Source organism: Melanostigma gelatinosum (genome assembly GCF_949748355.1).
Source record: "Melanostigma gelatinosum genome assembly, chromosome: 9".
Taxonomy (NCBI): domain Eukaryota; kingdom Metazoa; phylum Chordata; class Actinopteri; order Perciformes; family Zoarcidae; genus Melanostigma; species Melanostigma gelatinosum.
Genome location: NC_136642.1, coordinates 23,136,014 through 23,150,990, shown reverse-complemented (window position 1 = coordinate 23,150,990; position 14,977 = coordinate 23,136,014). Strand labels below are relative to the sequence as shown.

General features: G+C 46.0%; 3 protein-coding genes across 3 annotated transcripts in view; 2 read left to right on the top strand and 1 right to left on the bottom strand.

Moving 5' to 3' along the window:
- Window positions 1–6,854, top strand: part of LOC306782244 (dolichyl-diphosphooligosaccharide--protein glycosyltransferase subunit STT3B-like) — a 45,100-nt gene extending 38,246 nt beyond the window's left edge. Inside the window, exons 10-16 of the mRNA XM_079275514.1 lie at window positions 887–1,098; window positions 1,459–1,646; window positions 2,191–2,362; window positions 3,060–3,233; window positions 3,665–3,778; window positions 3,902–4,111; window positions 5,115–6,854. Of these exons, the coding sequence (XP_079131640.1) occupies window positions 887–1,098; window positions 1,459–1,646; window positions 2,191–2,362; window positions 3,060–3,233; window positions 3,665–3,778; window positions 3,902–4,111; window positions 5,115–5,195 (1,151 nt within the window). The 3' untranslated portion in view covers window positions 5,196–6,854. The remainder of the gene's footprint in view (window positions 1–886; window positions 1,099–1,458; window positions 1,647–2,190; window positions 2,363–3,059; window positions 3,234–3,664; window positions 3,779–3,901; window positions 4,112–5,114) is intronic.
- A 652-nt stretch (window positions 6,855–7,506) lies between these two features.
- On the bottom strand, window positions 7,507–10,167 carry kiaa1143 (KIAA1143 ortholog). The gene is made up of 3 exons (XM_079275515.1): window positions 9,954–10,167; window positions 9,449–9,587; window positions 7,507–9,234 (listed from the first exon to the last, which is right to left on the bottom strand). Exons 1-3 carry the CDS (start codon window positions 10,065–10,067, stop codon window positions 8,963–8,965), a joined length of 525 nt encoding a protein of 174 aa, XP_079131641.1. The 5' UTR covers window positions 10,068–10,167; the 3' UTR covers window positions 7,507–8,962.
- A 545-nt stretch (window positions 10,168–10,712) lies between these two features.
- tmem42a (transmembrane protein 42a) lies at window positions 10,713–12,164 on the top strand (the record flags this gene model as incomplete). The annotated part of the gene is made up of 3 exons (XM_079274671.1): window positions 10,713–10,874; window positions 11,742–11,888; window positions 12,021–12,164. The coding sequence occupies 3 exons, from the start codon at window positions 10,713–10,715 to the stop codon at window positions 12,162–12,164; spliced, it is 453 nt and encodes a 150-aa protein (XP_079130797.1).
- Window positions 12,165–14,977: the final 2,813 nt, after the last annotated feature.

Genomic DNA, 14,977 nt, shown 5'->3' with positions numbered 1-14,977 from the left:
GCGAAATCGCCGGCAGTCCTCGAGCCAATGGGTGAGGTCACAATGACTACGTCCACTTCTTAAGTACAGTCTACGGCCGTAGCAGCATGCCAGGCTGTCGTTTTAATGACGGCTAACAAAGGACTGGGCTGACCTGCTGACCTGCTAGATGCTCCATCCCTCACTCTGGATATTAGCACGCGTTCAATAATCTTGATCCCAACATAATATCAAAGGTAATATGAACAGCTGGTAAAATAACAACGTGACAACGTACATTGATTGCTGTGGTTATGAAATAAGTGTGTGATAAACATCAGGCAGCGGAGAGAGTCCAGTTCTCAGGCTTCGTCACACTAGTCCCTGGTTAAGGCCGTCTAATACAACGGGATATGTGCTTTATAACAGCACTTCTTATATCATTGATTTTAGCATATTAAAAAAAAAAAGTTAAAAGGCCGCATTTGTATTTTAGCATCTATATTGCCCTCAAAAAATCGTTGAGTTGTGACACAAAGTACAAGTTGTTGGAACATCCCAATGATTTCCCGAAACAGTTTAAATGGAGCGTGTGAGCATGAAATAATAATAATAATAACGAGTAGCAGCAACCCCAACCCATCTGGGTCAGAGTTCTGATTATGTGTACTCTTCTCTCTGCCGGTACATTTTCTGCTTTGAGCCTGCTTCCACATGCTACTGAGATCGACTGAATTTGGGGTTGCTCGGCAGGGAGGCAGTGTGCCCAAAATATGACGCGACCGCATTAAATGAAAGTAAATTGAATAAGTCAAGGTGTATTTAAAATGAGATCGAACTCGCCAAGCTTGGTTCATAACATCCTGGTCTCTCTCTCTCTGTCTGTCTGTGTCTCGCTCTCTCTCTCTCTGCTTTTTCCTCGCACCAGTGGCCCTGTATGCCATCAGCGCCGTTTACTTTGCCGGCGTGATGGTGCGGCTGATGCTGACTCTGACCCCGGTGGTGTGCATGCTGTCGGCGGTGGCCTTCTCCAGCGTCTTCGAGCACTACCTGGGAGACGACATGAAGAGGCAGAGCCCGCCCGTCGAGGACAGCAGCGACGAGGACGACAGGAAGAACGCCGGCAACCTCTACGACAAGGTCGGCCTCCGCCGGAACGCGTGCCATGTCCAGTTGTTTGAATGCGTTGCCGTACTGTAGGTTGATGCTCGTGTTACAGAGGAAGACGTGCTGCTGAAAGATGTTATTGTTGTTTCCCTATGTTTTGCTTTGGTTGTTCCACTACGGCAGTTCACAAGCCAATGGGTGACGTCAAGATGACTACGCCCACTTCTTATATACAGTCATTGGTTTTACCTGGACGCCATATAACAGCTACAGCAGTCTGACAATGATTATCATCTGCTGTGTCCTCGGCTCATCTCCACAGAGCCCCCCCGTCTTAAGTGTTGAAGTGACCTTTACGTGTGGTGTCCCGTGGGCGTGTGCTTTGCTCCGCAGGCCGGTAAGGTGCGCAAACACGTGTCGGAGCAGGAGAAGGCCGAGGAGGGCCTGGGCCCCAACATCAAGTCCATCGTCACCATGCTGATGCTGATGCTGCTCATGATGTTTGCCGTCCACTGCACCTGGGTCACCAGCAACGCCTACTCCAGCCCCAGTGTGGTCCTGGCGTCATACAACAACGACGGGTGAGAATAATACTGTCTATTTAGGTTTGGAGATACTAAATCATTTCTGCCTTCACTCTGTTACCGTGGTGTTTTTGTTTACTCTCACAGCAGTGAAGAAGTAACATTGTAAAATTCAACAGTCGCATCGTTCCAGAAGCTGTGTTCCAGTAACCCTCGCACCGTGTTCTCATCACTATTCACACGATCTACTGAAGGCACCGTCTCTTCCAGTACCGCACAGATGGCTCTGCATCTTCCTCCCTGTTGCTTTAAACTATTTGTTCACGCTGTAGCCGTCTGTCTTGATCTTTTGCAAACCTTCCCGTCACAGCTGATCCACACGGACACGCCTCAACAGACATCACAGGAAACACTGTAGCGTCATGTAGTGAATCTAATGATCTGGCTGCATATTGCTGGGGTGGTGGCAGACCTCTGAGATGGATATCCTCAGACAGTTTCACACAAAACAAACTCCCTGCTTGGATAGGTACTGTTAGAGGTCAGGTGAATGCATTTAATTCTGATCTGTCCTCTACCTACCCGTCCATAACTCCACCAGCTCCCGTAACATCCTGGACGACTTCAGGGAGGCCTACTACTGGCTGAGGCAGAACACGGACGAGCATGTCAGAGTGATGTCCTGGTGGGACTACGGCTACCAGATAGCGGGCATGGCCAACAGAACCACGCTGGTGGACAACAACACGTGGAACAACAGTCACATAGCGCTGGTGAGAGCCGCTGTGCCTTTTTTAATGCTGCAAGCTTACATGTGATCTCGTTCATGATGGCCTTAGATTAAATACTATGAGACGGTGAACAAAACAAAACGGTAAATGTGTGCCAGACAGCTAAACATTGAGCTGAAACTATTATTGAATAAATGCGAAACTCGCAGGACACATGATGACGCTGTTGAACCGCGTGTGTTAAACCGTTTTAACCGCTCAATAACGGGCTCGTCTCTATTTCCAACCATGTGCTTGTGCCCGGGGCAGCTTTGGTCATAAATCAACGGTTCGTGCAAACTTCCTCAAACTTGTTTGATCTATTTGTATCACGCTGTTGAAGAAGGTAAACAAATGAAACACGTGTGTGATTGATCTAGATATAACTTGGCAAAGATCCATATGCAAATCCACGACGGGCTTTCTTACCGCTGTTGACTGAGTTTTGATTGATTGTATGCCTTTAGTGCATTGCACCACCAAGTGGACATAACGCTGCATCGCTACGGTGCAGCGGGATGTCCAGTGATTTAATGCTGCTTACTCTGAAAGAAAAGACTCTCGCTGTCAAAGTCACTGAAGCTCTGAGACCTTCACTACACTGATCTTGTTGTGTAAAATCAACAGAGGCCCTTTCAATATTCGCCTAGTTTTATACGTGACCTCGTAAAACCCTTGTGGTCATTGGTGTCCCTCTCAGGTGGGCAAAGCCATGTCCTCCAACGAGACCGCCGCCTACGAGATCATGAGGTCGCTGGACGTCGACTACGTCCTCATCATCTTCGGCGGGGTGATCGGCTACTCGGGCGACGACATCAACAAGTTCCTGTGGATGGTGCGCATCGCTGAGGGGGAGCATCCCAGGGACATCAGGGTGAGAGGCGTCTCTCACACACACACACACAGACTGTAACTCTGTGTTTTTAGTGGGCAACGTAAGAGAAGGAGAGCGCTCTGCAGCTGTTAAATATTTATCGCAGAGACAGTGGATGCCTGCTAAGTGGAATTCATATGAATGGTTGATCCTCTCTCCCCTCTGAGGGAGGAAGTGCTGAGGGAAATCAAGGATCTGTGGGCCGAGTTGTTTGGGTGCGAAATCGAATAAAGAGTGTGTGTGTGTGTGTGTGTGTGTGTGTGTGTGTGTGTGTGTGTGTGTGTGTGTGTGTGTGTGTGTGTGTGTGTGTGTGTGTGTGTGTGTGTGTGTGTGTGTGTGTGTGTGTGTGTGTGTGTGTGTGTGTGTGTGTGTGTGTGTGTGTGTGTGTGTGTGTGTGTGTGTGTACTTATTTGTCTGCCTCTCAACTCCAGGAGAGCGACTACTTTACACCACAGGGAGAGTTCAGAGTGGACAAAGCTGGTTCCCCGACGCTACTCAACTGCCTTATGTACAAAATGTCTTACTACCGCTTTGGAGAAATGCAGGTACGTCTCCGTCGCTGACACCTTTCTATCTGCACTGCAGCGTATACTTCTAGAAGTCACGCAATAATAGATCTCAAAAGACAAAATCAACTTCATCTTCATCTGGTCTTCGTCTCTGTTCAGCTGGACTTCCGGACGCCGCCGGGCTTCGACCGGACGCGCAACGCCGAGATTGGCAACAAGGACATAAAGCTGAAGCACCTGGAGGAAGCCTTCACCTCGGAGCACTGGCTGGTCAGGATCTACAAGGTGAAAAAGCAGGAGAACAGGGACCACGTGGAGCACAAGCTGCGGGGCGCTGACACCACCAAGCAGAAGTACACCTCCAAAAAGGTAACGGCCGGACCCAGTCCAGACTAACGCAGAACTCACTGAATCACATTTAACTGAGGCCAGAACAACGTGTGCGCTCAGTATTCAGATGGGTTAGGTGATGAGCTCTGAACTGATTTCCACCGCGCTGTTGCCCGAGCCCTCCCACTGTTTGTTGTTTACCTCGTGATCTGGTATGGAAGCCTCGCACCTATTTTGTGTAACTTGATTGTAGACGAGAAACTACCGAGGTGAAGCTCGGATCCATCTTCAGACATTCAGTTTTTCTGCACATCTTTTATTTCCTGTATGTTTCTGGGTTGTTTGTCTTCATGGACTTGTGCTGCGGTGGAAAAGTCCTTTCTGCATCGAAGCTTCCTCACTGAGTGGAATGACCGGAGGTATCTAAGTGACCGCCATGATGCGAGCGGGTTGAAGCCTCTAGATGCTAAGGAAAGGTGCTTCGATGCTTCCTTTCTTAGACCCTTTAGCATAGGAAACACAGGCGCTTCCTTTACCAAAGAGGACATAATTCTGTCCCACAATTCCTTTGGGCAGAAACATTTAAAAGTTTCACATATGAATGATGTTTTATGAATGTATGTTCATGGTTAAGATATTTCATTGTGTATATATTGTCTTGCCAGCACATCTAAGGTATGTATGGCTGTTGGTAGAAAACGGTTCCATTGTTCGTTGTAAAGCGCTTTGTGCAGGCAAACGATGTGAATCAGTTTGCATGTACGGTGGCTCTGAGTGGTCAAACAACTCTCGAAAGGCTTTTGACGGAAGCAGAAAAAACGCAGTAAATCGAACCTTTTTCTGAGAACTTAAATTACAAATGAATGTTCAGGAGTTTATTTTAATACATTTTGACACGAAAAAATAAGTTTTACTTGAAAAACCTGAAAAAAGGTGACCGTAGTTGAGCAGGAAATGTATTTTCCCTCTGAGAGTGAAGAGGGTGAGAGCGAGCCTTGATCTCTCCTTTCCTTTGCTCCTTGTCTCCTTGTCTCCTCTGCAGACCGCCAAGAGGAAGCGGGGCTACATCAAGAACAAGCTCTCCCTGAGGAAGGGACGCAAACTGACCAAGAAGTCTTTATAGAACGTCCGCCACCGACCGAGGGGCACACACTGGGACGGGAGAGGAGAGAAAATCTTAAAACACACAAAAAAACAACTTTCAACAAACCAAACCAAGCAGCAACAGTAAAGCCACCGACTCAACACTCACCCGGAGGTCCAGGCTGGAAATGTTACCACCGCCTAAGAGAATGTGTCCAACCCCCCAGCTGACCTTTGACCTGATAAGCGGGGTCAAGGTGAGGCGTTGGCTCGTCCCAGATCCACCCCCACGCTGGAACTGTGACCTTTGACCCGCTTTTCTGTTTTGTACTTGAATGTGCTCTGAGACGGAGAGAGATCAGCTGTCCTTAATGCAGGGACTGCTCTATGCAGCCTGTAGGGGGGCCTACAGAGACCCAGACCACGGTCCTACACGAGTCCCAGAGTCAGCGCTGAACCCCCCCAACCTCAGACTGAAGCCAAGAGACTTTAGGATGACTGGAATGGACTTTATTCTTCATAGATATTCAGTGTACCAACCTGCTTCTTCTTCTTCTTCTTCTTCTATTATTTGTTCTCATGTGTTCCATTTCCTTTAACCTCTCCTTCAGTAACCGGAGCATGCATGTACATGTATGTGCCAACAAGGAGGAGCCATCACTCGTCATACAACCTTCCTCTGTGCTGAAGGTTCACATTAGTTTAGAACAAGACTGCACACCACTCTTAAGAGGACAAGTCCCCTTTACTGCAACTTGGTCCATTCTTTTATTTTTTTTTAGAAAAATCATTTTATTTTGCGAGTTAACTGCTGAGACCCTCCGAATGTCAGAAACCCAAGAAACACAGGTATTCATCCCAGAGACTTACTTCCTGGTTTGACTTTAATTCACTCTACTCGCAGTAGTTTTTCCTCCACACCGTCTTTAGAATTAAAGGGTTACTCCAGCAGCTCATCATAGTCTGGGGACTCACAAGAGACCGATTTAAAAACAAACTTGTCCATAAATTGAGCGACTTGTAGTTTTAGCTCCAGAAACACTGGATCCTACAATTCCCATAATGCTCAGGATGGCTTACTTCCTGGGATCCTTCATGCCTCATTATCGCTCTCTTCTGTAACACCTCCTCACTATCGGTGTGTAACCCGGCAGAGTAAACACGCCGTGCAGCTGTTGGATGGAGCGCTCGCATTCCTCTCACACTTGGTTGTCGTGACGTCGCGGTGCTCCCACATCTCAGCGATGACTGAGACGAGTTGAATATGATCTGAACTAGACAGTCGAGTTGTACCGAACCAGAATAATCGTTCAATTAGTGCGTGTTATTCTTATCCGTATCGTTCGTACAATGTGGACCCGCACGAGAGACTCAGAGTTCAGTTGGTACGACCCAAAAACATATCTTTATTAATAATGATGCTTTTAGGGAAGAATAGGACCGGCCACCAGCGAGTGCATTTCTGAGCTTCAGGTTGAGGCATGAAGCGGTTTGAATGATCACTCTGGCTGCAGGTTTACTGAGCTGCACATCACGCGGGAGTTCCGACTACTTGAAGGCGCTTTCTTTGTGTTGTAGCTCGTAACATAACCTAACGGGGGTTTCTGCCACGTCTGCCTGTGTAATCATTAGAAAACATTTGAAGTGCAACACTCATTTTGCTCCAATTTAAAACACGTTTTCGTGGCCGGCAGTATTTAACCCACACTCTTCTAGTTTCACAACAACGTGAATGGAAATCAGCGGCGCCAGTTCCTCCGTCAGTCCGGTGTCTCTTCCACTGCGCTAAGCGGACACCAGACTGTTTCTGCCCTCATACAACATAAGTGATCTGTTATTAGTAATTTGTCCCCTCTGTGAAACAAACGCTTCCTATTATTCTCTAAATCCTCTTTAATCTCGTTTCTTGAAGATATATCAAGAAACGACTGTTGTGAGGTTGTGTCTGAGGAGCGCAGGTGGAGAGGATAGCATTGGCCTTAACCGAAAAAACAAACTTATGATTTCCAGAGCTCAGAGGCAGAGAGTGTATTTATTACATGGACGATGGAGGCTACGTCCCATCAGGAAAATGCAAGGACCCGGTCCGGATTTTCGAAGTTTCTTCCATCAATTGTAATGATCTGGATACAGGTGTGAGAATGAAACATGCCTTTTTTTGAATAAAGAGGTTGAAATAACACCCGTTGTTTTTTGTTCTTTTAACTCATATGCACAATGTGTTATTATGCATCTACTTACCGTATATATTTATATTCCCCACAGGACATACTGTGCACACCTACAGTCAGTGTACCCAGCCTTGAGCTGAACGCACCTCAGAGTTTAACGGTGTTACACACACACAATGATTCAGGATGTTCAGTTTATTTCATGTTCTTACAGTTTCAAATGTTACAGCCGCGACCATTCTCTAAAAAATGCACACAATAAAAACAAATTCACATTAAAGAGAATACGTACAATTGCATTGATAAGAATGCATGCTTTCTACAAACTTACAGCTCCGTTGTCGAAGCTAGAATATACATTCAAGACACTGAATGAATTCTACAATAAGCACGTCCACGCTACTCGCAAAAAAACACGTACGGTTGAGACGACACCAGAGATACGGACAGACGGGGGCTGAGGACCTTAACGCATGTGTGAGGAGCATCAGTAACATGTTCTGAGGTGGAGAGTCTGCCATTGCTTTGTTCGCTAAAGTGGAAGGCACCAAGAGCACAGGAAAAAGTCATCAAAAGTACATCAGTTTGGATTCAACTTCAAGAATATTACTTTCTTTTTGTCATAAAAGATAAGAAAGTGTCAAATTTTCTTATTTATTTTTTCCTTTCCAACAAAGGAGATTATTGCAAAAAACTACAGTCGCCCAGATGATCGACTGGTCAAATTTGGCAGGAAACTGGAACCAAACGATCTCCCGGTGTTTGCACCTGGAGTTGCTTGATTTCCATTTATCAGAATAAATTGCATAGTTTGCGTAGAACTGCCAACCGAATGTTTTGAAGAGCACCTTCAAACGGCAAAAGCAGCCTTGCTCTCATTTAATTGTTTTAACTCCATTTCACTGACTGCTGCAGATGTTCTCTCGCCAGATGTTTGATGAAAAAGGACGTACCACACACAGGACCACACTGGTGCTTTTCCCCTTTTTTAGCCCATTGACTACAAATTGCCTAAATTTCTGTTGACCAAAGGTTTTTAAACGGGTTTCAGTGTTGAAAATCAACTTGAAGTGAACTTTACCGTTATAGCTCAATATTTCTGAAATAAAAATGCCTGAAAGGGCTTTCACAAACTCACAATGTATAGACTTGAAACTTGTTTGAGGTAGGTAAACAGTCAGTGTCAGAGTGAACATTAGATAACCTTTTGTTTTTTTTTGGCAAAGGTGAGTTAACGTTGGCCCGAGCTGTTCCTGTTGGACGCTGTCTGAGCCTCTCAATGTACCAAGTGGAAAAATCTAAATCTGGTAATCAAGATGTTCAATCTGATGGCTGAAGCCAATTGATTCTCTAAAAGTGGATTTTTTTGGTTTTAAAATGAATAGAGCAGTTGTCAGCAATGGCCTATTTGTAGTCAGTGGGCTTAGACGTGCACAAATACTGGCACTGTCCTTTAAAACAACTACAGAATGGACAGGCTGCATTGATGAACTCAAGACAGTATCTGTTTAGAATACAATGTCTGTTAATGTCCCCCCGTTCCTATTGGCCAATATTATGAAACATTTTGAGCATTAATATTCAAATGTCACTTTGACTCCTCTTGTCGCAGGGCTCAGTGACAGTGGAACAACATCTAGTCGTCCTCGTCATCCTCGTCTCCTCCAAATGACAGAAGGCTGTTATTTTTCACTGTCTTTCCAGACTTCACCTCCTTCTTCTCCTTATCCTCCTCCTCCTCTACCACCACCTCCTCCTCCTCCTCCTCCTGCTCTACCTTCTTCTTCTCCCCCCCATCGCTCTTCTTCTTCTTTTTGCTGGAGCTGGCGGTGATGCCCTGGAACTTGTCGGAGGAGCGCTTGGCGGGTTTCTTAAACAGGATTTTACCGTCGGCAGGAGGCTCGTCATCTGCGGGACAGGATGGATGTGTGCGATTCATTGTTTGTTTGTTTTTATTCCAATGTGTGTGCAAAGACAGTGGTTTTTCATTTTACGAGCTTGCAGTATAACACCGAGCCCATCAGCAGTGATTAAAACATTCAACTGACCCTCCGCATGTCTAGTACAACAAACGGGGCCCACTTTACATGAGGATAGATGGTTGATGCTCGGTCCGTCTCACCTTTCTCTGCAGGACGCTTGTCGCCCTTGATCTTCTTCAGGTCCTCTGCGCTCAAGTCTCCTTTTAGAACCACAACTTGAGGCAACTCGTCCTCTCGATCACTCCCGCTGTCGTCATCCAGTGTCGGCATCACCTGGCGCTGGGCGGGGGGGGGGGGGGGGGGGGTGTAAAAGAGAGACAAAGAGGGTTTCCTTTAGCGGGACACCCAGTCTATGAGCGCACTAGCCCCGTTTAATAGAGGTTCATTCACCGCGCTTGGTTATCCACGTTAAGAGTAGATGAGAGAAGTTGAAGCTCGTGGGTCCAATGCGCGTGGTTGTGTCTTGTCTCAATGCTAGTGAATTATTTAATCAGCAGACTGCCACTAAAACCCACTGCAATATAACACAATGCTGGTAGAAGAGACAGCAACCGCTACGACTCCACTCAAATGAGCTAACTTTAACGTTAACGAAATATGTGCTGCTAGCTTAACGTTGACAGAGCTAGCCAACCCGCCACATACCTTAGTGTCAACATTCGGTCCTTCTTTGTAGCCGACGTCATTTTTAAACTTCTTCAGAAAGGACGGTTCCGCTGGCTTCACCCACGACACGCCGCTGGCCTTGTTTTTGTTCATCGCAAAAGGAGAAATACAGCACAGACACCCAAACCAAATACAGGCCCTAAATATATTGTTCGATAAGCACAGGGTCTCACCAAAACACAGGATACGTCATTAAGATGTGCCGCTGCGAGTCACGCGACTTCAGAAGCTACTGCGATTGGTTCATGTTGTGGAAGTAAAGCAAATCGGCGGCAATGTGATCGGAAGTTGTCTTCAAGATAAAATCGTACATTTCGTCGTGTGACAATTATCGGGAACACCAGAAGAACATTGTTGTGATTAAGTTAGATGACTTATTGAGGTTGAATGTATTATGACAAATCTTACGTATTTTTGGGAGTACATATTTGCGTACTATTATTACTGTGTGGCATCTTCAGGAAACGTTACTGTCATTATGAATACAGCTGCACCGAAGGCGACACTTTCGGAAGACACCGCACAAAAAGACAAAAAATAATAATTAAATGCCTGTAATATGTGGTTCTCTTATCCTTTACATGTGTGAGGTCTATGCTGTGTAGCCATCGGGTTCAAGTCGGATTTTGTTTTGAAAATCTCTACCACGGTCTGTCACACGTGTGTTTACGTCTTGACACTGCTATCAGCGGTGTAACTACTATAGACTCCTTTTCCGGTAATGTGTGTCATTCAAACATGAGTTCAGGGTCTGTTTATGCGTTATTAGCGGGCTTTTTGGGTGCCGCTGCCTCGTTATCTGCCAAGCTGTCACTCGGTGCAGACTACTTGAGAGACATGTGTGAGTCGGGGCTCAGCGGCTGGACTCAAACACACGGTGGAGCTTCAGCCTGTGACTGGGTGAGACGAACTTTACTTACTCGCGGTTCAGTGGACGTACACAACAGTCTAACCAAACACAGTAACACCCGTTTTGTTACTCCTGGAACACAGAACAAACTCTCATTTGGTCTCACTCTTACTTTTAGTACATACTGCATGGTGTATCTATCATTTTTCACATTATACTTCCTCATAACAAATGAGAAAATGACTCTACTTCTCTCTTGATTTATTCCCTCAGTAAACATTGTAAATATGAGTTTATGGTCTCAATCTCTAGTTTCAAGTCTTCTTCAATACAGCATGATGTTCATTTAGTACATGATGGTCCATTTAGAGTCAAACAGACCATAAAGCAGGGGATGCTTTAGGGCGGGGCTTACTGTGATTGACAGGTCCCTGCCACTACTATGACATACTAAATCCTTTTATGGCATACTAAACAGTATGATAGTATGGGTATTGGAATGCACAGGTAGTATGTCCATTACATAGTATGTCAAATGCAGTATACCGAAAGGATTTTCGACTACATTCCGTCACACTAAGCATGCTTTTCTGGCTATTCTGACCCACAATCCTTTGCGCAGCAGATATAAGAGCAAGAGGGTCAAAGTTCAGGATCCCACGGTATGATGGAGTTGTATGTCCGAAATACATGCATGCTGCATGCAACAGTACGCACTTTGTAGAGGCAGCTGCAGTATTATTTTGTGTCATTTTGAACCCAGTTTAAGTTATTCCCCCACCGAGGAGACGGAACATACTGCCTTTATACTCAGGTTGTGACATAAGCTAATGCCAAAACATGACACACAAACAGAACATGCAGACATTTGTCAGCCGTGGTGGCGTGGCTGACTGCTGCTTTCTGAACTGTTGCAGCTCCACATCCCCCTGCGGCTGCTGTGCGGAGGCCTGCTGTTCACCTGCAACGCTGTCATGTGGACCTTCTTCTCCAAGGCCCTCCGACACTGCTCCTCCTCGGCCAGGGCTACGGTCACCACCACCGCATCCAACTTCGTCTCCTCAGTAAGCATCTCCACCTCCTGTGGAGGCTCTTGTAGGCCGCTCACTTTATCGATTCACTTTCTAACAGGACTGAAAGGAAATGTACACGGCAGCATGAGGCATTAAAGGTCTATCTTCTGTTCGTGTGTCCAGGCCGTCCTGGGGAGGCTGATTTTTGGAGAGAGCCACGCAGCTCTGTGGTGGGCGGGAATCTCTCTCACGCTGTGCGGACTGCTGGTGCTTCACGGATCTGCGCCTCGGACGCTTTCGCCAGAGGAGGGCAAAAAAGACAAGTAGCGCAGCTCACTCAGAGGCAGACGGTCGACCACTTCGCACAGAGCCGATGGTGCATTCTGCTGCAGAAAACACGCAGTTCTAGCTGATTCTAGACTTTTCCTCTCTTACATCCCACCTCAGACCTGCGCTCCAGCACCTGGCTGGCCACATAAACAACGAGACTCCTTGCTTATTGATCTTGGGGGGGGGGGGGGGGGGGGGGCGGCGTCCCCATCACACACACACACAGGACCATTGTTGCACCACATTAAAGGACGCCTGTCGCTCTGTATTCATGTGCAGCTTTGGGACTCGGATCGCAGTCTCTCACACGGAACTCTGAAGTCGGAAGACGGCGTCGAGCATGTCGTGGAAAAGCCGTTATCGCTGCTGTGTTTGTGCTGCTAAACGTCTGACAGTGGATTCGCTGTGTAAGATTGAACAGTCTGTCCAATGTTTGTCCTTTCATGGTCACTACATCTGATAACCTTCATGTCGGATGTCTCTAACACACTTGCTCTGGCTTTTTCTACATTTTTCATTCCTGCATGTTGTAGATTTCGAGACTTTCCTCTCACCTTGACTATTGCGAGTCTCCCTCTATAGGAATCGGTCCCCCCTCGTCTCCCCCGCAACTTGTTGAGAACGCAGCGGCAAGACTCCCCACAGGTACCAGGAAGCCGGACCGTTGCTCATCCCCTTTGATCTGGTAGCCAATCACGAGCCAAGTTAAAGACCAAAGGGGGTCGAGCTTCTTCAGCTGTTGGTCCTAAACTGTGGAATAGTTTGGCACAAACAGTTACAGCTTCCACCTCCATCAACACCTTTAAAAACACGTCCAAAGACTCTTTCCTTTAGCCTATTAATTAGCATCACAAACACATCTGACCAAACTGTAGTTTTTGCTTTATTTAGTTTGTGCAATACTCTCTGCCTTTATTCATTGACTTCTATTCTCTCTTTATTATGTCTGTTTTCATTTGATCCTTCCTGTGTTTCATTTATTTACTTTGTCAAGCACTTTGGGCCACGCTCAGTGGCGGCTGGTCAATAGAGGGCCATGGGGCATGGCCCCACCATGAGCCACACAAAAACAATTTTTTTTTTTATAATAATCATAAATTATACAAATTGTCAATATTTGTGTTTTTGAACTATGGAATGTACCCAGTAATGTGTGTAAAATATGATATTTGCGCAAAATATATGCTTTTCTTGCTCGTGCTCTCCCCCTGTGTGCTCTCTGCTCGTGCTCTCTGTCTGTGTGCACGACACTCTGAGAACGCGCAGCTTGGGGGGCCTGATCGTTTTGGCCCAAAAGAGGCGGGTCTATGAAGCAGTTTAGCCAATTGCTGATTCAAGATATAAATGAGTGACATACAATTTAGCCAATCAGCGCCCTCAAATAGATTCAGCGTGGGGCCAGAACGATCAGCCCCCCTCGCTGCGCGTTCTCGTCAGGAGAAGTCTCTACAGGCGAGCACTCCTCCTCCAAGACCCGTTTGAGAGGAGAACTTTGGCGGAGATTCTGCAGCCAAAGAGCTGATATCAGATCAGCCTGACCTCACAATCAGACAGCAGACTCGCGGGAAAGGGAAGCAGTACATGCGAAGCTTCTGTACTAGCTGTACACCAGACAGGTTTGGCTAGCTGGATGACGTCATGCTAATAACTTATTTAGCTTTTTAAAACAACGGGGACGGCTCCAGCACAGACAGTTACGGGAGTGAGGGATGAGGAGGTAAGGAAACATGAGAACACCAGGGTAGGGAGTGAGGGATGAGGAGGTAAGGAAACATGAGAACACCAAGACACACATGGAGAACTCTGTCAAGCTACATATTAGACAAAGTGAACATCTTTTATTCTGCATAGTTGTCCTCAGTCTCATCTGCTTAACTTGGTCATGGAGGCATCAACATGTAATAGAGATGTTAAATGAACAGTGAAAACTCATCATAGCTTAATTTAACACCAGTATTCATAATTGTTGGAATGCTGTTAAGCATTACAACAATTCACTCACTCATTCTTTCCTCTCTCTCTCACTCATTCTTCTCTCTCTCACTCATTCTTTCTTGTCTCTCTATCTCTCTCTCACTCATTCTTTCTTGTCTCTCTCTCTCTCACGAATTCTTTCTTGTCTCTCACTCATTCTTTCTTCTCTCTCACTCATTCTTTCTTCTCTCTCTCTCTCACAAATTCTTTCTTGTCTCTCTGTCTCTCACTCATTCTTTCTTCTCTCTCTCACTCATTCTTTCTTCTCTCTCTCTCACAAATTCTTTCTTGTCTCTCTATCTCTCTCTCACGAATTCTTCTCTCTCTCTCACAAATTCTTTCTTCTCTCTCTCACAAATTCTTTCTTCTCTCGCTCTCTCTCACTAATTCTTTCCCCTCTCTCTCTCTCTCACTCATTCTTTCTTCTCTCTCTCTCTCTCTCTCTCACGAATTCTTTCTTCTCTCTCTCTCTCTCTCTCTCTCTCTCTCACTAATTCTTTCTTCTCTCTCTCTCTCTCTCACTAATTCTTTCTTCTCTCTCTCCCACTCACTCATTCTCCTCTCTCTCTCTCTCACTAATTCTTTCTCCTCTCTCTCTCTCTCTCTCACTAATTCTTTATTCTCTCTCTCACTAATTCTTTCTTCTCGCTCTCTCTCTCTCTCTCTCTCACTAATTCTTTCTTCTCTCTCTCTCTCTCTCGCTCTCACTCACTCTCTCTCTCTCTCTCTCACTAATTCTTTCTTCTCTCTCTCTCTCACTAATTCTTTCTCTCTCTCTCTCACTAATTCTTTCTTGTCTCTCTCTCTCTCTCGCTCACGAATTCTTTCTTCTCTCT

Bases quoted from the DNA above. Each gene is read 5' to 3' on its own strand.
- kiaa1143 (XM_079275515.1), bottom strand. From the start codon at position 10,067: ATGAACAAAAACAAGGCCAGCGGCGTGTCGTGGGTGAAGCCAGCGGAA. The intron at 9,588-9,953 runs GTATGTGGCGGG...CCCCCCGCCCAG, and splicing joins GACCGAATGTTGACACTAAG to CGCCAGGTGATGCCGACACT. The intron at 9,235-9,448 runs GTGAGACGGACC...CCTGTCCCGCAG, and splicing joins CAAGCGTCCTGCAGAGAAAG to ATGACGAGCCTCCTGCCGAC.